Source organism: Denticeps clupeoides, chromosome 1 (genome assembly GCF_900700375.1).
Source record: "Denticeps clupeoides chromosome 1, fDenClu1.1, whole genome shotgun sequence".
Lineage (NCBI taxonomy): Eukaryota > Metazoa > Chordata > Actinopteri > Clupeiformes > Denticipitidae > Denticeps > Denticeps clupeoides.
This window is the reverse complement of record NC_041707.1, coordinates 24,386,713-24,411,274: the sequence shown is the minus strand read 5'-3', so window position 1 is coordinate 24,411,274 and position 24,562 is coordinate 24,386,713. Positions and strand designations below refer to the sequence as shown.

The 24,562-nt window shown below is 42.3% G+C and overlaps 2 protein-coding genes across 5 annotated transcripts in view; both read left to right on the top strand.

The window, feature by feature from the left end:
* Positions 1 to 1,398: 1,398 nt before the first annotated feature.
* lgi2a (leucine-rich repeat LGI family, member 2a) lies at positions 1,399 to 7,579 on the top strand. The gene is made up of 8 exons (XM_028975624.1): positions 1,399 to 1,685; positions 1,759 to 1,830; positions 2,134 to 2,205; positions 2,679 to 2,750; positions 2,852 to 2,923; positions 3,518 to 3,687; positions 4,073 to 4,237; positions 5,751 to 7,579. The coding sequence occupies exons 1-8, from the start codon at positions 1,507 to 1,509 to the stop codon at positions 6,566 to 6,568; spliced, it is 1,620 nt and encodes a 539-aa protein (XP_028831457.1). The 5' UTR covers positions 1,399 to 1,506; the 3' UTR covers positions 6,569 to 7,579.
* A 10,114-nt stretch (positions 7,580 to 17,693) lies between these two features.
* Positions 17,694 to 24,562, top strand: part of dock11 (dedicator of cytokinesis 11) — a 59,786-nt gene continuing 52,917 nt past the window's right edge. For 2 of the 4 annotated variants that reach the window (XM_028966736.1, XM_028966721.1), the window contains exons 1-6: positions 17,694 to 17,900; positions 21,453 to 21,569; positions 21,825 to 21,914; positions 22,068 to 22,150; positions 22,360 to 22,423; positions 24,459 to 24,554. In XM_028966736.1, the coding sequence (XP_028822569.1) occupies positions 17,799 to 17,900; positions 21,453 to 21,569; positions 21,825 to 21,914; positions 22,068 to 22,150; positions 22,360 to 22,423; positions 24,459 to 24,554 (552 nt within the window). In that variant the 5' untranslated portion in view covers positions 17,694 to 17,798. The remainder of the gene's footprint in view (positions 17,901 to 21,452; positions 21,570 to 21,824; positions 21,915 to 22,067; positions 22,151 to 22,359; positions 22,424 to 24,458; positions 24,555 to 24,562) is intronic. The other 2 variants (XR_003745447.1, XM_028966747.1) reach the window with 1 other exon arrangement.

The window sequence follows — 24,562 nt, the reverse complement described above, 5'->3', positions numbered from 1 at the left end:
AACAATGCTGGCTTGAAACTTTCCTTTTTTACAAGCACAGAAAAATAAGATAAGAAAATAAGATATCCTGAGGACTGAAATGACACAAGGTTAAGTAATAAAACAAAAGGAGTGACGGCACCATTTCACACTTGTGTCTTCTCTCCACCACCTTACGTTGGACAATGGGGATGGTTTCCAACAGTCCTGCAGGTTTATGCTGAACACTTTCTTATCATTCACTCATGTTAAAGAGCATCTCATGAAGAGGCTTTTCATGACAATAGTGAACATCAGTACACCAGTTTCACATATTAGTTGAAACACAGTCCTTTACTGCGTAGCAGGTAGGGAACAGATCTGTCTGCTACCAAGGTGAGGTTGTAGACGTTTTGACAGGTTTATGAAACGGACAAGACAAAACACAACAAAATGTTATGTTTTTGCCAGATGAAGATTTTAGAGAAGAGTGGGGTTTCAAGATGTGCTGTTCAGGCTCTTTTGAAAAGCACTGATAAACGGTGAGGACGCAGTTGTTGACCAAGGAAAACCACATGTATTACCCTGGTACACCCATATACTGAGTGAAGTGATTGTCGTTGTGATACACTGCAGCACAGAACACAGTGCACACAGTGCACTCTGCTTTTAACCATCACCCGGGGAGAAGTGTGTGGGGACAGTGCTTTTGCACAGTGGCACCTCAGTGGGACCTTGGCGGTTTGGCGATTTGAACCCACAACCTTTCGATTATGAGTCCACTTTCTTTCCTGCTAGGCCACCACTGTCCGGGAAGTCTGGCCAGACGTGGTCTTCGTGGAAGAGTTGAATTCAAAAGCCATACCTTTGACATGGAAACAAGGCCGAGCAATGAAATGCATGAAACTATAGGAACTGTGTGCAAGCATCCCCGAGGGACAGAGCAAAATCTGTACCAAGTGTCGGATCTGTCTGAACAAACCACCCAAAATGCCAACAGTTTTTACAATTATTCATATATTTGTATGATCGATTGTAAACACAGTTGGCAATTTACTGTGTAAACCGGTTCAGTTGTTCCACAAGTATGATGTGGCAAAAGTATTATGTGGTAACATTGTGCGTTCACTGCGTCGTCCTCCTTTATGGAACTTTCTGAAAGATTTTTTGCTCACTAAGAACAAATAGACCACAATGCGCCGCATTCTTGGTCTGTGGTGCAGAATGTGTGTTGTTGTACAAGTCTGTACAGTAATCACATTTTCCATTTTTTTTTTTTTTTTGGTCTGTAGCCATGGAGGAAGCATAGATTTCATATCTAGATTTCGGCCAGGGACCCTGTGACGCCTCGTCGCACTACGATATCACGGACGAATCGAAGAACCCCTGCATTCAAATAGAGGAGGCAGAAAAGACATTGGCCGTCGGCTGCTTAATAAATAATGTCGGGATGGAGGGAGGGATGGAGGGAGGGATGGAGCTGCGCGGAATCGCTGATGCCAGGGGCGGCAGTGCAGCATTGCTCGCCGCCGCCGCCGCGCACGCAACATGCCGCCCGTCGCCAGATACGCCTGCTTGCTGTGCGTCCTCGTCCTCGGTCTGCCCGCGCCGATCCGGCCCAGGAAGCCGTTTAAATGCCCGCCGACGTGCAGCTGCTCCAAGGAGTCCATTATCTGCGTCGGCTCCAGTTACGTGCCGCGGAACAACCCCAACGACATCAACTCGCTGTGAGTGGCGCGTTCGGAGACGGGACGGACTGCGTTTCGCACGAATCTCTGACCGAATCTCTGCTTTGCACAGGAGCATCGTGAACGGCACCTTCTCCGAGGTCCGAGAGGCGATGTTCGCGCACCTGCCCTCTTTGCAGCTGCTGTAAGTGAGCGTCGTGAAGCCCCGCAGTGCCGAGACCCCTCCGGCCTAACGTGGGCTGCGTGGGGGAACTGATTCTCACGCACATCAGATCTGGCGTCAGTACAGTGCAGTTTAACTCCAGCACGGACACCAGATCTGAGTTCAGGACACTGGGTGCGTCATGCAGAACATGATCGCAGATTTGACTTTGCTCGGAGAGGCTGTGTGTGGACTGCGCTTCTCCGCAGACCAGCAGCCCAAGTGCTCCCTGCACTCTTTTATGTGGACGTTGCAATGTTGACTCCTTTGTGTCTCTCCTCACAGGTTACTTAACTCTAATGCACTCACCACAATACGGGACGATGCTTTCTCAGGACTGCCACACCTTGAGTATTTGTAAGGGAATTACTGTTATGGTTATGTGTGTGTGTGTTTTTTGTGGTGTTGTGGGAGTGGAAATTGGAAGCCAGCAGTATGCTGCGCAGTATTAAACTGAGAAAATTGTACTGCAGAAATCGGTATGCTGGGCTGTCCTCTAGCCCAAATACAGCCAGCTTCAGTGCTTATCCTTGCTTTAATCTTCTGGGTATAATTGGGAACGTCAGTCAGTCTAGTTTCCATATATTATGACATTTATTTCAACTACACGGTTTTAGGGTATTCCTGTAGGAGCTATATATTCCCACATTCCCAATTTTCATTGGACAATGGTCCGTAGATTTCATGCTGAGATTTTTGCAGTGCGTATGAAACTTAAACGGATTCTGTGTGCAAAGTTTCCATTGTATGCGCAGCATCACTGTCGATCCTATGTCTAATGTCTGTAGTATACGGAATGCAATGCAAATCATATCTGCTGCGCTCTGCAGATTTATAGAGAATAACAAGATTGAAACCCCGTCCAGATTTGCTTTCAGGGGACTCAGAGACTTGACCCACCTGTAAGTGTCCCATCAACACTCATATTCTTCCTCTTCTTCACTGCTATTGATTTCCTGAACTGCTGTCTTTTTAAATGAGCAATATCCTGCTTTCTTCTCAGGTCGTTAGCCAACAACAACATAAAAGCATTGCCGAGAGACCTCTTCGCTGACCTGGACTCCCTGATAGAGCTGTAAGTCCAGCTTTTGCTGACTAATTTTTTAGTCTACTGCTGACATTAGGTCTGGAGGTAACTGCAGTCCAAAACCTTCTGGCTAAACAGGACTGAAATAAGAGATTTGTAGTAAAACAGCCTTGTTAAGGATGGCCAAGGAATAAATCACATTTTGAATCATTTTCAGTCATCTTGAACCAGGGGCATGTGGTAAGGAAGCAGACCCGTACTCGGAAGGTTGCCGGTTCAAATGTCATACTGCCAAGGTGCCACTGAGCAAAGTACCTTCCGTACACACTGTTCCCCGGGCGTCTTTCATGGCTACCCGCTGCCCACTTTTACGTCTTGTGTAGATAAATTTCCATGGTCAGAAAGATGAACAGCATTTACGTGCATAATTACATGCATAATTAGCTTAAGATATTAAATGAAATGAAAATATCACAAAATGGAGGCATTTATTCCTTTGCATTGATATTACATTGATTAAGAGTAACTGAGCTGCTGTAAATGTGTGGTGCAGGAAAGTGTCAGGTGGGCTTTTTTGGGGGGGTCCTCAGGGAAATGTTCGTGTTTGAGTGTATGCAGGACTTATATGTGTTGGACTTGCAGGGACCTGCGGGGCAACGCTTTTGAATGTGACTGCCGTGTTAAGTGGCTGATGATGTGGCTGAAGAGCACCAATGCCACTGTGTCTGACGTGTTCTGTGCTGGTCCTGAGGAAATGAAGGGCAAGAGACTCAATGACATGACTAGCCTCCACAATGAGTGTATCTCTACAGGTGTGTGTGTGTGTGTATGACATTGTCATATGAAAAGAGTAGGATACCCATTAATTATGTATTTCTTTAGATAAAGGTGATGTAAATGATCAGAACCTTGTTACAGAGATTTTGGTGGAAACAGTCATATTCAGATAGCATTATTTTATAAATGATTAACTGTACAACTCTTTATTTTGGTGTGCATCATCTAGTCTTTCTGAGCTGCCAGTATTATTAGTTGCCGACAACTAATAATATTGTATTAGTAAATTACATTTACTTATATCTTTTTGCATTTATTGTTAGTATCCATTTAGTCATTGTATTCACAATAGTTATAGCTTTTTTTGTTTTGTTGTGCTAAAATGTGCTCTGCTTTATGCCCTTAATTTTTTTTTTATAGATTTCATTCTTCACCAGTCAGTTCCATCTGAGTCTTTATCTGTGGACACCTTTTCCTATAAGAATGATGTGTACGTAGCCATTGCTGCTCCAAACACTGAAAGCTGCATGGTGCTGCAGTGGGATCACATTGAGATGAACTTCAGGAGTTATGACAACATCACAGGTAATATCATTTTAAATGTTTAATTCAGTGATGTGCAGAAAACAGGAGGTGATAGAGTGCTGGGACAGAGCAACTTTTTGCTTTTGTTGGCTGCTGCCCTTATGCTGTTGTCTAAGCAAGAAAAAATGGTGACCAGGCAGCAGAATCATGTTTCACTGAGGGGAGCAAAAGCTAGCCAGCCTACAGAGGAACTTATGTAACTGCTGAAAATCAAAATTATGGTTGCTTTTAGAAAATACTGTGTATCTCACACATACTGTACATAACATTCTGCTCGTCTCAGTCAAAGATGCAAAGAATATTGTTCATTGCAAAACACTAATTACAGCATCTGCCTCTGCAGTTCAGCAGCAACGTGAACGTTGTGAAGATAAGTGCAGGAGCTAACTATGCACATTTCTAAATAACTAATTAATCAAATATTTTTGGTCCCATTAAGTTCCCATGAAATAAAAATTTTGTTTGCTTTTATATAGGTCTTAGTGGTCATCCAATGTCTGAATTTCAGCCATGGTGCAGAATTACAGCTACTTTGAGCCAGTCACATAATCAGACGCACCATTTCAGTGTCTGTAGCTTTAAATGCTAATGAGGAGGAGAGCAGCCTATAGAAGTTGAAGTGGCATTTGTGGAAATTACATCATCAACACCATTCACCAACCACAATGTTTGGAGCAAGCAGGAAGTCATGTCTGCGTTCTTCCAGAAAAAAAAAAACTGTTTGTACAGTGTCTCGTGTGATGGAACTAAAAAAATACATTGATGCTCATTTTTACATCCAATCACAGATAAACTGCATTGCTTCACACTTTTGGAAGCCATGACATTCAGTGGAGTTACTTTTTTAGGGGAGGGGTGGGAAAAGCTTGAGAAAGAAGAAGTAACCTTTCCCATTATGACGACATAATTCCAGATCCGGCCATCTGAGCTGCGGATGGTGAATTCTATTAAACCTTGCGTGGGAACGAGGCAGGGAATGACAGGGATTTTGAAAATATGTACACCTTACAGAAACAAGCAGCAAATAAAATGGACAGCATGCATTTGCTCCTAAACAGCCAGATCTCCAAAAATAATGGAAATGTACAAGCAAATGTTTTACTTCCACCACACTGGAAGTAAAACAAACACAATTGTGTTAATTTAGTTTAACATTTTAAATAGTTTAACATTTTATAATAACAGTGATTAATACATTAATTTTGATAGCCCTAATATAGATTTATTATTTTTATAATCGGCCTCAGTATTTGTCTTCATGCATTTTTAGTGCTGACTCCTACAAGGTTAATATTTCCAAGGTTAACATTTAAAGAAGCAAGTCGTATCAGAAACTAATTTCTCCTGGTACTAAGTAAAAATATATATTTTTAAGAGTAATCAGTAAAACGGGAATGTATTACTTGTACTTGCCCACTCCTGATCAGTGTATAATGAACATGTTATGTTGTAAATTAATAATCTTGTAAGAAACAGATTTCTGGGCTAACTTCTGTCTCATCTTTAAAAACAGGGCAGTCGATTGTAGGCTGCAAGTCTGTCATCATCCAGAGCCAGGTGTTTGTTATTGTGGCCCAACTCTTTGGTGGATCACACATCTACAAATTTGATGAAGATCAGAGCCGTTTCACTAAGTTTCAGGACATTGAGGTGTCCAAGATCTCTAAGCCCAACGACATTGAGGCCTTCCAGATTGGGACTGATTGGTTCTTCATCATAGCTGACAGCTCCAAGGCTGGCCTCTCCACTGTGTACAAGTGGAATGACAAGGGCTTTTACTCACACCAGTCTTTACATGAGTGGTTCCGGGACACAGATGCTGAGTTTGTCAACCTGGATGGCAAGGCCCACCTCATCCTGGCCAGCCGCTCTCAAGTGCCCGTTATCTACCAGTGGAACAAGAGTGCCCAGAAATTTGCTCTGCAAAGCGAGATCCCCAACATGGAGGATGTGGTAGCCATTAAGGCTTTCTCAATCAACGAGGACCTCTACCTGGCAATGACACGCTACATTGGTGACTCCAAGGTGCTGCATTGGGGTGCTAAGCAGTTCACTGAGGTGCAAGCACTGCCATCTCGAGGCTCCATGATCCTGCAGCCTTTCTCCTTCCGCCAGCGGCACTACCTAGCTCTGGGTAGTGATTACACCTTCTCACAGGTGTACCTGTGGGATACAGAGAGCAAGGCGTTTGACCGATTCAAGGAGGTGTACATCCAAGCACCTCGATCTTTCACTGTGGTGTCCACAGACCGACGGGACTTCATCTTTGCTTCCAGCTTCAAGGGCAACACACAGATCTTTGAGCACATCATCATCGACTTGAGCTTGTGAGCCAGTGGTCATCTGTGCACATAGGCGCTAACAGTGCTTGTGCGGGTTTATAAAGATGTTTCAAGGGCATCTATTTGTCTTCCAACCTAATTACAACAAATCTGTATTCCATTTGCCAGAACATGGTCAATTAACTTGCCATGCATATGCCACTTAAGGTGAATTCATTGCAATATGAGAGTGATTTTTGTTCAAAAAGAGGCATCATGTGGCATCATCAGAAATGTATTCATAGCCTAATTTTCATGCATTTGTGAAAATATTTATTTGCATCCCGAGCTATTCTCAATTTTGTATTTGTAGAAAAGTAGTGCAATGAATTTACAGAACAGTTGTTAAAATTATTGTATCACATATTACCTTGTGCAGGGAAGCACAAACCCACCGCCTGTAAATCTTTTTATTGTTGCAGATGTTGGAAGACTTGGAAGGTGGGAACATGCCATTCATTTCTTTACCATTTTTTTTTATTATTTGTGTATTTCAAATAAATGTAGGACCAGCGGAATGCAAGAGCTAATATTTCTATCTAAATCTTATTGATATTATTGCAGCTTGATATCAGAGCATGTCCTTCAGTTCTGAATGTACAACATATGTAGCTTTGCTACAACTTGGAATACTCTAACTAATTTGATCCTTCTTTTGGTTTTACCCATGTGAATTTAATGTATCAGCTTCATGAATTATGCAACGGCTCTTTAAAAATTCCATGTTTTTTCCATGAGTGAAAGTGAATAAAAACTCATCAACTGAAGAATTAGTTACATTTTTGGGGAATTTCTCTTGGAGGCTTTTAATTAACCAAACGATAGGGTAGATTTTAAGGTTTAGTTTTTAACAATAATAATTATTACCTTTAGCTTGCACCACATTATAGATCAGAAATATAGTTCCATGCTCTACATACTACACACATGGTAAATAACCATTAACCAATGAAGTGCTTTCTGAAGTCCAACATAGAAATTAGTTTTCCAGATACGTATTTATTACTGTGGATCATGCACAATTTTCATGTTAGTGGCTACTTTTGTTTGCTTCATCATAGCCACAGTTAACAGATTCTCTTTAGGCCTCTAGCATTTATAATTTTCCATACTGGCTGCAGTGTTTGTGCATTCTGATTGCATTGTCCTATAATGTTAATAATGGGTTAATTTTTAAAATATGTTTGTTGTATTACTCTTGCAGGGTTAGGAAAGGTGCTTAATGTAGTGCATTAACATAAGTAATGTTACCAATTACATCCTGTACTAAATACAGTACTTTTTAAACAAAAAAAAAGGTTACTTTATTATTAAGTCCAATCACTGGTAATGGCTAAACAGTGTGAATTCATATTTATTAATATGGTTTTTGCTAAATTTAAATTTCAGTAGCTCTATCCAGTCTGCTAATTTTTGTAGGAGGGGGTCACTGTGGGCCTCTAACATCAAAACAGGATGGCTAGATTTAGGACCACTGATTGAATTACACTACCAGTCAAATATTTGGATGCACCTACTCTGTGGTAGTTATTGAGACTAAGATGAAGGCCATTTTGAAGAATCCAATGCTAGAATCATATTTTGTATTTTTGTAACAGGGGATATTGAAGTGTGTTTAATGAATTGGTATCTGCATCTGCATCTGCATGACTGCTTTGTTCACAATTGTCTTCATCAAATGATGCTTCATGAAATGCTCATTTACATGAGGGACAGTGGACTCATAACTGAAAAGTTGTGTGTTCAAATCCCAAACCACCATGGTGCCTTTCATGGCTGCCCACTGGTCACATGGTGATTGATTAAATGTAGAGGACAAATTTAGTTGTGTGCCGTGTGCTGTGCTTGCTGTTTATCACAATGACTTCACTTCCACATTCAATAAGTATTTAGCATAAGCATTCTATTTTTGCTCGTTTATTACCTAACCTGTACAACATGCAACACCAATGATTGAGTAGGTGCATCCAAACATAGTGTATGAAAAATGAATCTGTAAGTCCACATATATTTTTAGTTTAGTCTGCCGTGTGTTAATGCGTTTGTGTGTGTGCGCATGCGCATGCTTGTGTATTTTAATTTATCAGGAAAGGCAGATCTGAGAGAATGGTCAATAGGTCATGTATGCTTTCTTTTAATCGCAATCTGGATTTATTTTGTGTCTAAGTGAGTTGCAAATACAACAGCCAAGGAAACTAATTCAGACCTAGACCTCTTTACTAAAATATCTAGAACCAGAGAGTCAAAATTTCATTGCTCTTCTGAATCCTCTGCTCATGTTTCATGTAGGGAATGCATTTCCTCTCTTTAAGGTTGAGTCCTCGACTTTTCCCCCTTTTCCCCCAGAGTTATTACAGTACTGTTAGGTCTGTGGTGTGGGTGTCACTCTACTGAGGTGGCAATCATGAACCGCTTCTTCCACATTCTGCTGCTATTCTCAGGTCAGTGCATTCAGAACCTGTGTCAACTGTCACAACTGTTTCCAGTTTCATTTATTTCCAAATGAATACATTATTAATAATGAATGTTATTAATACAAACGTGTCTCCGTTGAAAATAAAACTGACATGGCACCACAAACACAGCAAGATATACCAGCAGGAAAGAATGGCACCTGTGGGCTCATAGGGGCATTGCACTGGTCTCTGGGTAGCAGAGATGAACTGCAGTCAGTTCAGACTTCGAGCAGCAGTTTGAATTGTGCAACAGTGACTAAATTAATCAAACAACTTTATGCATTAGTTCATCTGTTACGATGGTAAGTACATATTATTTGTTATTTTTAGCTGGATAGACAATAAGGTTATTATTGACAATAAAATGACAGTGAATGTGAGTGTTACAGTGTCAGAGAGGAATAACAGTCAGAAATATGTCCTGATTGATGAACAGATCAACCAATGCTCTGAGATACTGTGAGGCAAATGACCTGGTCAGGATGAAGAGCTAGGATGACAATAAAACAATACAATGAAAACAAAAAAAATGAAACATTGAAAAATGTACCTGGAAATGTCTGGATAAGGCTTTCCAGAACTGGTCAAACGGACGTCGGGTAACCATTATTGACTTGGAAGAGGGAGAACCGAATAGTGTGTTATCAGAATGTTGTGTCGAAATTTGAGGCGAGTGTACCTACAAGTGGAATGTTTATTTGAATAGATTATATTATATGGAAATTATTTTAATTAATTGTGTGAAGCATGACACTTAACCAAGGGAGACATACTGGCACTTACTGGAACACAGAGGGGAAGTGGGGGTGACATACAGACACAAATGCCACGCACACACACACAGACAGAGACAGACAGAAGAGAGGGTTGTCTGGCTCCCTCTCTGGGCACTCCGGGACCTCCTCAGGGGGCACAGCCAGGATCTCGGGAGGCGAGACTTTCTCGCCGCTCGCCAGTGCTGGGTCGTCTTGCACCAGATCCTGACTGGCGCTGGATGTGGTGGTTGGGCAGAGCTTGATCCCTGGCTCATGCTCTGGCTGATCGAATTCCGCCCTCAGCCTCTGCAGGAAGTCCTGAAAACTCATTCTGTCCGTCTCTCCTTGCTGCCACAGGGTTGCGCCCCAGCCCCATGCTGACCCAGTCAGCTGCGTGAGGATGGTGGTGATCTTCTCCGCATCTGAAAGGGAGGGAAGAGCAGCAAAGTACATGCCACAGGATGTTATAAATGACTGGCATGTACCTGCTGCTCCACTAAAGGGTCCTGGGACCAGAGGGATGTCCCACACGGGGCTGGGCGTGTCGGTGGAGATGGTGGCATGGAGGGGAGTGGACGTCCACTACAGCAGGCGGGGGCGCTGGTGCTGCGCTGCCGTTCAGCTGGGGAACATCCGGGCAGAGGAAAGGTGGGTTCGCGACCAGACTGGATGGGCGGACTCCCCGCGAAGCAGTCCCGGCAGCGCAGTTGCTGGCTCGCGACCTCCCATAGCCCTGTTCCACCAGCTTACCCCCACTTCGCCATCTTCCTCCTCGCTGTACTCACAACCCACCGGTGGTCCTGAGGGTTGTCGACCCTGCTGACATCCTGGACCCAGGGCACGATCAGCTCCCACAGGCAGTACTCTGGCCATTCTGCCTGGAGCCGGCCCATCCCTCCACTGGCGGAACGCCTCCGTTGCCACTTCCTGGTTTCGCTGACATGATCAAACGGCGCCGTGTGCCACTCGACCCCCGGGCCTGGCTGAGTCTTTCGTGGCACTCCTTCTCTGCCTTTTTCCTCTGCGCTTTTGGGGAGAGCGACGGCATTCTGTCACGATGGCAAACTGACGGAGGAGGGAAGCGCAGAGGCAGGACATTATGGGAAACAAGGATTTATTATTGAACACATATAAACGTGCCGCGATGGCCAAAAACAGTTAAACAAAAGGTGTGTGGCGATTGCCAAAAACAGTTAAACAAAAGGTGTGTGGCGATTGCCAGAACTCAAAAAACTCCACAAAGTTGCCAGGTCAAGTTCATAACAGAGTTCATCAAAATGCCGTCGCTGCAGAGTGGCGGAGCCACAGGCTTTTAAAACCTGTCCGGATTGGGCACAGGTGATGTGTCCAGGTGCCGTCAATCCTGACAGCAACATTCTTCCTCAGAGCACCTCTTGTCCTCATCAAAAAGAACATGACCTAGAGAGAAGCCCTGAGTTACTGTGTTGAGAGGAACTGAGATCTGGCCTCTGTACAACCAGAACAGATTCAGCATTTGGTCAGTGCCAGGGTTGGTGTAGCCTCCACTGCTTATGTGTGGCTGGGCCTGTGTAATGCTTTTCCAATGAACCTCTGGTGTCGGCTCAGTGGAGAATCTGTTACAAGGAAATGAGACAGTGTGGAATGGCAGTAATATAGCGGGGGCTATTCAGTCTGGAGGGAGTCAGGAATGGGTCAATCTGAAGGAGACTGAAGAAACTAAACTACAGAAGGTAAAGCTCACTGCTCTAGTTCAATGCTGCAAGGTCTGCAAGTTTGCAGAGTTTAATGTATTTTTGCATTTCAAACTGGCAATATTTGTTGAAGTCATTTTTATTAGTCAAAAAATAAACATTTCACTGGTCTTTAGTTGCACTCCCAAAGACTGAATGAGAATGTTTAACTATACTGGTTGTGCATTTACATATTTTAATATTTTAATACTTTCACTCATAGTTTGTGTATTTTGGTTTAGTGGATTTCCTTTCAATTAAGTGTTTGAATAATTTTCTTAGAGAGTTCGCTTTCTTATCCGTTTGGCCCCCACTGCCCCAGAAAGACCCCAGTCTGTCCTGTGAGAAATGTTTCCAAAGCAAGGAACTCCGAGATGCTCAGATGAACAAAGCAGCATCTTCTTCTGCTGAAACACTGATTCTACCTTGAAGATCTCAATGCATTTGTTACAGGTTCCAGAGGCCAGGACTGTTGCAGATTGTGAAAAGTGTGTAGCAAAGTGTGTAGGTTGAATAACAGAAAAGAAAGAAAGAAAGAAAGAAAGAAAGACATCAGGCATTCCTGGAGTTGACACTAACTAACACTTCCCTCTAGTGGTAACAAGACGTAACAAGATCATTACATTTCAAGATGACTTCAGAAGCTCCTGTCACTTAACTCATCATTCTTCTAGTACTTCATGCAGGTCTTGATGATAAAGAAGTGGGCGAACATCTCAGAGTTCTGGGGATATATTTACTGTCTTCCTGGAGCAACGCTCCCACATGATGTAGAGGCTTCTTGATTTCATGTAGGAGATTATGCTGTTTGCTTCAGCATGGAGAACTACTTTTTATGGAAGTCTATCAGAAGCTTGTACCTTTTGTCATTAACCAAATTTATTTCCCAGAAAGGAAGGATACATTAAACTACTGTGTTTTCACATAGTGACACAAATAGTGACACAAATACACAGCCTCTCCAGGGTGTCTCGAGGGCGTCTTTGGTTTTCCTCCTATTGCACCCTGTGCAACAATACACAATACAGCAGATTTTTAGAACAGGGAACAGGGCAAAGGGGCTTGCTCCTTTCGCTCCACGCATCGACCCAGTATTGCAGTGCTTCTGGTAGCGGTGCACTTTCTCTTGGGGCAGTGGTGGCCTAGCAGTTAAGGAAGTGGCCCCATAATCAGAAGCTTGCAGGTTCGGATCCCGATCCGCCAAGGTGTCACTGAGGTGCCACTGAGTAAAGTACCCACACACTGCTCCCCGGGCGCCTGTCATGGCTGCCCACTGCTCACTCAGGGTGATGGGTTAAATTCAGAGGACAAATTACACTGTGTGCACCGTGTGCTGTGCTGCTGTGTATCACATGTGACAATCACTTCACTTTAAGTATGGGGGTGTGTGAGAGATCTGCAGGGTGGAAGGCAACATCAATAGTCTGAAAAAACAAGAAATTTTAGCTACCTTTTATATTTCCAACCATAAAAGAGGCCAAATTCTGCAGCAGGAGGGTGCTTCATCACATATCATCCATCTTCCATAATCAAAGTTCCTAAAGGTGAAGAATATATATAAATGTAATGTAATTAAATAAATTTTTTTGTTAACTTTTGAAAATTATGAATGAATATTCCTAACTGTTGACCGTTTTGAATTTGTGTAACCTGGCAGTGTTTACATAATATAGCAGTACTAAACATTGACTACTGTCAAAATCTTTTAAATACATTAATTAACATAATAATAAGTGATTAATTAAATAAAGATAATATAATTACAGCATGACAAGTTAGACTCAAAGACTCATTTTACAGGATTATTTAGTCATTAAGACAACAATTTATAGACCTTCCACACACATTCATGAACCGCCACACAACCATTTTAAAACAAATGATATTTATTGAAATAAGTTGCATATTTACAGGTTACTTGCAGATGATCCAGGAGCCATTTTACAGTGGACGCGCTTGTGAGTGGAGCAGCTGCGTGTTTGTAGATGTAGTAATGAGTGTCTTGATTGATGGTTACTAATTACGTTATTGTACAGCGGGAAACTGATTACAATGTAATATGTTGAGCTTCTAAGGCCAGAGGTATGGTATTATACATTGTGGAATGAGCCAAATAAGGATGGGCATTTGTTTTGACTCAATGTATAGACAAAGTATAAACTTCAACATTTTTGCCTCATTCAGCCACCCTCTAAAACTTCGACACAAAACAGTTAAACTAAATTGCATTGAATAATATAGCATCTCTTTACTTCATAATGATGGATGCTGAATAGAAATTGTAAAGAAGGAAATGAAGCTGATGTATGTAGCTAACTTTAATCCTTTAGTAATAGCCTTTGGTGAAGGATACTGCACACGGACAGTCCAGCTTCAACATTTGAACAGACAGGTTCAATTTCAGGCTGGTGACTTGTCACATTCACATCGTTCACCTGAGTGAACTCTCAGTTATTTATGACCCGCCACATCAACGGGTGCAGGGTCACTACTGGTACCCAAAGTACAGAAGGTCACAGCTGGGAGTTGATCTTCATATAGAGCTCCGTAGTTTTGGAACTAATTTTCACAATGTCTAACTTAAACTAAAGCTTGAGGACTGGGACAAGTGTTTGTCTGCTGTGTTATTTTTGTTAACGTATAAGTGTTCAAGCCCCCCCACCCCGCCCCACCCCATCTTAAGATCACCCAATTAGGCTATGATTGTGGGTTGTATTGAAGGGACTAGTTAGTAAGCCGATGACCTTCATGTGGTTCAGTGACTTGGCAGCATTAGTGCAACAGCTTGCTGTGATTATTTATCTTTTGTACTTATGTATATATATATATTCATGCCTATGGTGGCCCTTTTTTGTTTTTCTGTATTTTTTTGTTTGATTTCCCACATGGTAAATAAACCTGCACCTTTTTGTCATCACTATACCTGGTGTTTGTTTGGCCTTTTTCGGTGGAAGTGCAAAGTGTTGACAATACATGGACGTTCCTGCCTCACATGCATGTTATGCTTTTGTTCCATTTGGCGCTTACAGCTTACCAGGCCCGGAGTAATCACCGCTGAAGCTGCTTAGGTACGATAGCTCAGGACTCCTTTAAAAAGCATTGCCCTGCAGCAAGTGTCTATCACCCTTCCCAGCAGCCATTGCTCACAGCTCCCTGTGTCCTGCTGGCCCTGACGCAAGTACCCAGTCTACCCAGTCCGTTTTCAGGAGCAGTAGGTACATGCAAAGACTTCCTAACAGCACTCATGACCATGCCGCCAGAAGAGGACACTGAGAGACCAGAGCCAGAGACCCAGTGTTCTGGTTTTGTGTATGTGTGTCCTTTGTCCAGCCAGTGGTGGTGCTCCATGAACATTTTTTCCCCTCCTGTGCAGTCAAGTTTGGGGGCTTCTGCTGAGGTGGGGGAAGTGACTGGGCTGGGTTCTCAGGTATACTGTGAGGAAGGTCCCCAGGGTGACTTTTGAATATATACATTCAAAGAACATCACACAAGAGGATTTGAAGCCCCAAGATGTACAGGATAAGTATATTGTGTGATTTATACATGACAAATCAGTTTTAAACTTTCAAATCTTCTTTGCTGTTTTCATTGAATGATGTAAGTATGACGCACACTAGTATATAAGTATTGTGCCAGATACGATACAAACATATGAAAACAATAATTTATCTAAACTACAAATGTAACAAAAAGATGTCAAACATCAAATACTGATTTACAGATTTTCATTAAACAATTACATTGTGTATAGAGATAAAAATCTCCACATTTCTGTTACAGTATTTTTTTTCTGAACAGCAAAAAATCACCAAGGTGATTGGTTAAAAGCATGGGACACATTTCATTGTGTGCACCATTTCCTGTGCTGCTGTGTATCACAGTGATAATCACTTCACTTTCACTAACAGGTATGTCATTAAAATACAATAAAATATAACATGGCTATACATTATGTATCTAGCTTCAGTGTATTTATGTGCAATCTTTTGACCTCAGGTGAGAATTTTCAAACTGGATGCACATACTGCATTTCCTTTTTCTTTGAGTATTTTTTTATTTTGTTTTTGCATATCTGTGTGTTAATACTAGACATCTAAGAAGAATACTTAATTTTTTTAGATTTTAAAATGAATGGTGGACTGGCCTTTTGATTCATTTAATCAGGCAGTGTAAAGAAATCTTCCTCCCACTGGACACAAACGGAGACCGCAAATTTGTCTTCCCTTGTCTCCTAGATGTACACCCATTTCTCTGTATAGAATACGTCGTACTCCAACAGGTACTCCAACATGTTTTGCTCTCATTTTTTTTGTGTGTCAATTTCAATTTTATGATGTCTTGCTCTCCTTCTGTTTTTAGGGACCACTGGCACTTCTTGTTTTAAGGACCGGCATTTTATCTTGAGTATCATGGACTGGATCTGTGGGATACTCTAGATCCATGTTTGGATCGAAGATTTTGAACTGTCTTCCCCCTGATTCCCAATTGTGTGCACCTGCTGTTACATTGATCTGCTCACTGATTTGACATTTTTGCCAGGAGATTTTCAAACAAGCCCATTTTTTGTTTCAGAAAAAAAAGGTTTTTGGATTTTGCAGAGATCATCTGGTATGTACAGAAAGAATGTATTTGGACCGAACACAATCTTCCAGAAAAGATTACCTTTTTCTCAATCTATTGAATGAATGCAAAAGGTCTTCCATTTAACATCAGCATACCACAATCTTGTTTTTGTAATATCACATGCTTCTGTACTTTTGGTAAGATATGTAGTTAATTCAACAGAATAATTCTCACAAGTAATGTAAGTAATGTAAAAAATTCAGTAATGTAAAAAATATGGCACTGTATTAAAAACCCTCATAGATGTAACCTGGCACAATAGAGACTATAAGAATAAACAGTTTCTAATTTATTAATGCTAGTAGAGTTACATGTATATATTGTACGTAAAAAAGGTACCAATGTTACAGAAAAACCTGAAATAAAAGAAATGAGAAAGGGATAGAGGAAGACAGAGAAAAAAGCCATGAACCAGGCTTGAGCAGCCTGGCCCATGAGAAACACCCCACGCCACCCCAAGATATGCCACCCCACACCATGTTTGAGAATGTTGCAGGTAGCAGAAAGTTTCCACTGCGTCTTCAGACTCTGTGAACCTGTTTTAATCTGTGAAGAGCACAGGGCACCAGTGGCGAATTTGCCAATCTTGGGTTTCTCTGGCAAATGCCAAACTTGCTGCATGGTGTTTGGCTGTAAGTACAACCCCCACCTGTGGACATCGTTCACTAATACCACCCTCATGGAGTCTGTTTCTGACCGTTTGAGCAGATACATGCACATTTGTGGCCTGCTGGAGGTCATTTTGTGACCAAAACATCAGCCAGAAAGCACAGGAGCTGAGAATTGGTCTGTGGTCACCGCCTGCAGAACCACGCCTTTATTGGGGATGTCTATCATTTCCACCTGTTGTCTATTCCATTTGCACAACAGCATGTGAATTGTCAATGCGTGGTGCTTCCTAAGTGGACAGTTTGATTTCACAGAAGTGTGACTGACTTGGAGTTACATTGTGTTGTTTGAGTGTTCCCTTTATTTTCTGAGCAGTGTAGTTCAGTGGTTTAGTGGAAAAGCTCCCCCGCAGTCTCCAGGAAAGGGGGAGATTAAAGTCCTTGGCAGCTGAAATGATAATAAAGCTGACTTGAACTTGAACATAACTTGTAACCTACAGCCAGTAATTACTTAATGACACTTACCTGATACAGACATGCAGTTCAGCGCATGCGTCACAAGCTTTTAAAATTGTAAGTTTTGGAAGGTAAGAGAATTTACGAACACCCCACCCCATCTACAGTGGACCTACTACGCCGTCGTAGAAATGTGCCACATCCTGTGAAAATTCTCTCTTGCTGTTCTCTTCATCTGTCGCTAGATGGAAACGCATCACAACGTCTTAACCGATAGAAAAGAGCTGAGATACACATTTCGATGGAAATGGGAAATAGTTTGATTAAAACTCCACCTCACCACCTTCAACACAAAAAAGTAAAAAAGTGGCACCTATATAACTACAAAACCGATCGTATTCCACAACCGTCTTGCTGCGCAAATTCACTTGTAAGGAGGACGAGAACTGGGTGGGGGGCGTGGCCCCGGATGTTCCAGCGGGTGAAGCCCCGCCCCGTTGCGACACCGCCCCGCCCACCGCCACCCGCATCTGTCAGCTGCTGCAACCGCTGCCGCCGGGTCTCGGCAGCATGTCTTCCCGCGAGTGACACTTACATCTGGTCGTTGGCGGGTTTGTCGGAGGACAGGCGATGTCGGAAGTGAGGAAATTCACCAAACGGCTCAGCAAGCCCGGGACGGCGGCTGAGCTCCGGCAGAGTGTATCGGAGGCGGTGCGGACGTCAGTGATCGTGGTCAGTGTCTCTACGATACAGGCGATCTTTACTTGAACCAGCACCATATGCACCGGTCTACGAGCGTAATTGGCCTCCTCGCTCCTCACATTTGGTTATTTTATTTGTATGATCCCGCCGGCCGCTGCGTTTAAATGTGTGCTCGTATCTGCGGCTTCACGTCGGGATTTTGGGTAGCTCGTGCTTTGCTTTGTCTGAATCCGTGCGTTTGTATGAAATCGCTGAAATAGCTGTAAATGCCCTTTGCGGTTTTTCCACGGACGCGTGTCCTCGTTATTGTTCAGCGACGAGCACATGGTCCTGTGGCGCCTTTTGTGCGCAGAAACCATCGTCTAGGCTTCCCGGCAGAAGTGGACACGTCTTGCAGGGTCCCCAACTGTACAGTGTCACACAGCTTCAGGTTTCAGCACAGCTCTTACTTGATACATGAACCCGAACGTGTGCTTATTGGTCTAAAAAGATTGCAGAGGGTGGACTGAGTGTTTTCTGTGGCCTTGTGTACAGGGTCTAGGCTCTACTGTAGCACATTTATTTGTATGTATGCATTACTATATTGCAATGGATGACATTTGCCATGTGAAGATATTTTTTTATGCATGTGTTACTTTAAGAATGACAGCAGCGAGAGGCCCATAACGCGTTGGAACAGGTTTTTAGACACAGACACGAAATGACTCACAATTTTTGACAGTCGCTTGTCTTTTGTCACAGCCTTGTGGTGGTGATGCGGTGGTGGGAAATGACCTTGTGAGAGTTTTGTGGTAGTTAGAGGGAAGCATGTGGCTGCCCAGGGGGGAGGATCTGAGGGAAACGGTTGCTGAAGTGATCAGGAACAAGCGGCCTTTTTGTAGCAGTCACCAGGGCATAATTCACGTGGGGATTCCCTGCAGCCCTGGCGATGCACTTCCTGTGTCTTACGCTACAGACTTTAAAGTCTATGGTCTTATGCTATCATTGGTGCTGTCAAGTCCCTCATATCCTCAGATCAGTTCTTGATAAAATAGACCCAGCAGTACAGGCAACATGCAACTTCCTGTACTCAAACAATGATGAAAATTAAAGTAAGTTAGCTGCCACGTGGGTGTGTCTTAATGAGGAACACAGAATGAAGCAATTTTGTTGCTGACATTTGAAAACAGGAAGCTGTGCTGTATATATTAACAATGTTTTCGTCACATCTGTCTAAAACCAACTCAAATGCATCTCTGGCTGGACACCTGAGTTTGCACCCGTGTGTGTGATTTGTATGTGGCTCTGTGTGTGTGTGTGTGTGTGTGTGTGTACATCTGGTGGGTGCGTCAACCTCAGCGGAACCGTGCAGCAGACCCACATCTGGGAAAGCGCTTGTCTGAGCCCCTGGGGCCTCACGTTTTGTTCTTGGTGTGTCGCTGTTAAGCGTTGTGTCAGGAGCAAATACCGAAGCTTGTTTGGGTCATGTTGCTTGCTGGGAGGGGGGGGGGGGGTGATCGTTCCTCTCCCCAAAGTCGTGGTTGCATCGGTGAGCAATGTTCTGGCTCTCGCCACTATTTCCTCGCCGCTGCTCTGACAGCAGACTGTATGTCCTAAAAGGCAGATTATGTGGTGCGGCACAAAATTGTATGATGCTTGCGGTTCAAAATGCCTCGCCTAGTCATGTGACAGGAAGTGGCCTTAGAGCTACCCTGCACTGAGAGTGCAATATGCTTCTTCTGAAGCTGCTTTACCAGTAGACAACATAAAGGAAAAAGTGAGGCGTTCCCTCTAGTGAAACACACGGACTCTTTTCAGCTGAGAAGAAAACTTTCTTTAGCCCCGCCCCAACCCTTTCCTTCCCCAGCTGCTGAGATGTGAAAATGGTCTTCAGTGAATCTTTCAACCCTCTCGCAGACACAGCAACAGCTTACGTTGGGCTCCAGTTTGCACTTTTCTTTTCTTTTCACTTTAAGCACACACAAAAATGTTGGCAGTGTGGTTATAGCTTGGATGGCAGTGAAATGCTGCCGCAGCTCTTATGTCTTACTCTGACTTTGTCCATTTTTTAGCCCTAGTGTCCAGTCAGCATGGCGGCCTTTTTGTTTGTGGCCAGTACTGTTATTCTAATTTAGCAAATATCCTGTTTCCCAAGTGGACAAAAAAATGTATTGCTTGTTCTGATAACACACTCACCTATGAAGCAGAAGACCACAAAGTTGCAGGTTCAAACCCCACTTACTACCATTGTGTCCATGAGCATGACATTTAACCCTGAGTGTCTCCAGGGGGACTGTCCCTGTAACAACTGATTGTATGTCGCTCTGGATAAGGATAGGTTGCAGTGGTGGCCTAGCGTTTAAGGAAGCGGCCCCCATAATCAGAAGGTTGCCGGATCGAATCAAAAGTGCCACTGAGCAAAGCACCGTCCCCACATACTGCTCCCCGGGCGCCTGTTATGGCTGCCCACTGTTCACTCGGGGTGATGGGTTAAATGCAGAGGACAAATTTCACTGTGTGCACCGTGTGCTGTGCTGCTGTGTATCACATGTGACAATCACTTCACTTTCTAAGGTCTAGGCTAAGATGCTCTGTTTAATTTCCAAGTCGTATCATGTTTCTCTTGTGAGCTTCCTCTTTAACCACGACACCTTAACTGGGCATTATTTCTAGGAGCACAACCAAACCGAATGTTTTCTCCTCTCAGAAAAAGTGAGTCTCTGGTTTTAACTGAACTGGTGTAAAATGCTGCTGCATGATAGAGGATATGAAATCATCTACTTCTCTATGAAACTGTACTCAGGAAGTGGTGATGTGTCAGATGCTGACACTTTTTTTTTTCTTCATTTGTGCTCTTCTGCCAGAATCCTTCATCGTATATATTTCTGACATTGTCCAAGTGCTTACTCTGTCCTTTGTATGGCCATTATTAACTTAATGGTGTTTGATTTACTGCTTGGCCTCATAACAAATTTTACCAAATGGAAATCCGTGCTGAATATCAACTTTTTCACAATATCTATTGCACTTTCACTTTCCTTGTCAGTACCAGTGATATACACAATGCAATGACAAGTTTAATCACAATAAATCTTGATAGTGTGACATTGAGTCCTACAGATCAAATGAAATGTGTAGCCATTAACTTCCTTAGTTCATGATGCCAAGTTTGCATTAAATGCAGGCATAACCTTTTTTCTTTTACACCAGGAGCTATGTACTGAATTACACATTTTAGAATGTTTTTCTGCAGTGTTGTGCTGCTTCATGTATTTCATCATTTTACACTGGTCTGCAAGAACAAGGATTACAAATTCATTTACACAGTATGGTTTTAAATTGTTGCATTTATCCACCTTTCATTTTGGTAAATGTCTGTGATTCTGAGATGCTCTTGATACCCAGTAGTCACTGTCTTTTTCATGAAATCCTTGTATCAAAATGGGTTTTGTCACCATGCTTGGACACGCTAAGTTCTGAGCACAGAGTGATTCTTGTGTGTGTTGTTTATCACAAGGTTAAAACAGAAAGTTCAGCATCTGAATGAACAGACACATCTGAAGTGCTTTCTGATCAGGTGCCTGCTTATTGCTGTGTTTACAGGAGCAACCGAAGATCATTGAGCCTTTGGACTATGAGAATGTGGTGTTCCAGAGGAAAGCTCAGATCCACAGTGACCCTCACAGAGACCTGCTGCTGTGCCCACCTGATGATGTCTCTGTATGTATGATGGTACCACTCTGCACTTTAATCTGAGCAGGACTAGTGAGGTGATTTAAAAAATGTCTGTCAGACCCTCAACGGATGTGCTTGCAGCTTGATAATAATAAAACAGCAATAATACAGATATTACTTCCTAGCAAGATCTCAAACCAGAATTTCTCTTCTTGTTGCATTTACTAGCTATACCGTATTCTGTTTTGACTGACTGCATCTTGCCTTTTTTTCTTTGAACTCCCTCACTCTGTGTTTCAGGAGTCACAGATCTCTCGTCAGAGGAGAACTGTGGTTCCCTCTGTTCCACAGAATGCAGAGAAAGAGGCGAGGAGTCTGTTCGCCCAAGAGGTATTGTGTAGATCAGGAGTTCCACATATTCCTACTATCACCATTCTTAGTGTTGCTCAGGCTGCAGTCATTGTTATTCTGGCTTGTGTTCTTTATATTGGTGAACCAAAAACCTGCATGGTATTAAACAATCTGTGCTGTAATGTTTGGCAGTGCATCAAGACTTACAACAGCGACTGGCATGTGGTCAACTACAAGTATGAGGCTTATTCTGGAGATTTCCGTAGCTTGCCTTGGTAGGTTTTGTTACATAGAAGACTCTAAAGGAACGTTTGAACATAAGATTATTTTTGTTGGTTCTATTAGGCTGAATATGTTCTATTATGGAAATTTTGAATAAATCAAAAGTTTATTGGATAATTATTTGATTACTTAAAATGATCTAAAACAATTAAGATTTATATGCAGAGTATAAGCAGTGTTATGTTGATGATTGTTTTCTCAGCAAAGGGGTGAAAACAGAGAAGCTTCCCTCGCACATGTTTGAGATTGACGAGGATGCTAACGAGGTAAGAAGCCTTTTCAATGTTGAGCTATGGGCAGGGGTTAATAAAGTGGCCCACTCTAGAACGTTTACTGTCTGTGTGTTTGAACCTCTGCTTGACCTTTAAATGCAGAGCACTGCACTTTGCTGTTTTCTAAATTACCTAATCTAAATCCTACAAGAAACTCTAATCATTAATCTTTATATTCTATATTTAATAAACGGTAAGAAACACAGCTGTATACTTCTAAAGAACAAAATCCATTTGTGGTCCATTTGGGCCTTCCTCTTCCTTAAGTACAAGCCATTATTTAGTATGTCTATGTCAGTGCTGTTCTCTTGTCAGTCAGTCAAAGTATATCAATGATCTACATCCAGATGTTAGATTTTTTTCTGTATATTATAAATGAAGAGTATAGTATGTACATTTGGTATATGCTACTCATCCCTAGCATTGGTGAAAATGAATCAGCCAGTTGGCAAAAGGTCCTATACATATTCTCTAGCTTGTTTCCAGTTCCAGACATGATGTAATTTTATATGCATCACTAGAAATGACATTTTACTCAAAACACTTTCTGCAGAGATTGAGGTGCTAGATGTCATAGGTTTGGAACAGCATGTAAGGTGTGTTTTGGTTCAGACATGGCCAGCTGTAGATGGGGGAGCGAATGGGCGGCATTTGTGAAACCAGAGTCTGAGTGGCTATAAATAGCCCACATGTGCCACTGTGCCGGATGTAGTGCTCTACTGCTATAGTGATGAGGGGGAACATATTGTCCTATCCTGGGCTGTGTGTTAGTGACGGATGAGGCAGGAACCATTATTCATATCTGTCATGACCACACCCTTTGAGCTTTAAAAAAAAAAAACCTTTCAATTGGTGACTCGGACATATATTTTTTTTGTCTGGTCACAGTGGCTTTAGTCCCTCCATCTTTCATCTGCTCTTAGCTCAGGGATGCTAAACATGCCCTGGGCTAACTACCCGGAGCCACAAGGAATACTCAATCAATGCTAATGCAATTAGGGTGATTGGAGAGGGAGACCAAAGACTCTGAAGGCCTCTCTGAGTGAGGCAGAAAAGAGGAGGAAAAGAAACTAGGGAGTGAGGGAGGAGAAGTCTTCAATATTAGATTACTGTGTTGATCTTGGGGAGAGACGCCTTAGTAACAAATGAATGACGAGAGCATGGAGCATGGATGGCAATTAGGTTTCAGCGTGCATGCACAAACAAACATATACATTGAGCTTTTGAACAACACAACATGCATACGGACAAGCATATCTCATATAAGTCTTGAGTCTTATAATTGGGGTGTTGCACATAGCTGTTGAAAGTGAGTTTTCTGTATTATTTTGTTACCGATAAATGTTCCCATTGTGACTGTGGCTGTGTAAATGAATTTTAGTTGATGGAAAACAACTGAACTGTGTAGCAGTTTTGGAGAAACAGACTGTTCACTGTTAATAAATGCAAGGTGGTACGTTAGTCACTGAAATTGTTGGGCTCAGTGTATGTTTTCAAGGTCATGCATGTAAAGCACGCTAATGTCACAGCAGAGAGCATCTTCACCATGTGTGTTTATTTTTTAACATATTTATGTACTTGCTAACATATTGAAATTTGCAGTTCAGTTGTTACTCTGTTAAGAGTTTAAAATCTAAAGAAATTAAATTGGGCTAGGGTAATGTTAAAGTTGTAGGAGAGTAGAGTGCATCCAGAAAGTATTCACAGCGCATCACTTTTTCCACATTTTGTTATGTTAACGCCTTATTCCAGCCTTATTAAATGCATTTTTCCCTCAGAATTATACACACAACACCCCATAATGTGAACATGAAAAATATATTAAAATGAATATTTTCCAGATGCACTGTAAATGTTTATAATACATACATTACATGTGTTGCTGTAATTCTTGATAAATATAAAGAAATGTGTGTAGAGTTGTGTAAAATGTGTCTGTTAGTAACCTGTAATTTATGCTGTGGGAAGGCAGCTGTGGTTGTAAATGGCCTCCACTGAACTGTTTCATTTTATTTTGTATCTGTATCAGGACACATCATCTATCTGCTCTCAGCGGGGAGGCATTCTGAAGCAGGGCTGGTTACAGAAAGCCAACATCAACAGCAGCCTCTCTGTGTCCATGAAGGTGAGTCG

Coding starts and splice junctions, on each gene's coding strand:
- lgi2a (XM_028975624.1), top strand. CDS start 1,507: ATGCCGCCCGTCGCCAGATACGCCTGCTTGCTGTGCGTCCTCGTCCTC. Junction 1,831..2,133: donor CTGCCCTCTTTGCAGCTGCT/GTAAGTGAGCGT, acceptor CTCTCCTCACAG/GTTACTTAACTCTAATGCAC. Junction 2,206..2,678: donor CTGCCACACCTTGAGTATTT/GTAAGGGAATTA, acceptor TGCGCTCTGCAG/ATTTATAGAGAATAACAAGA.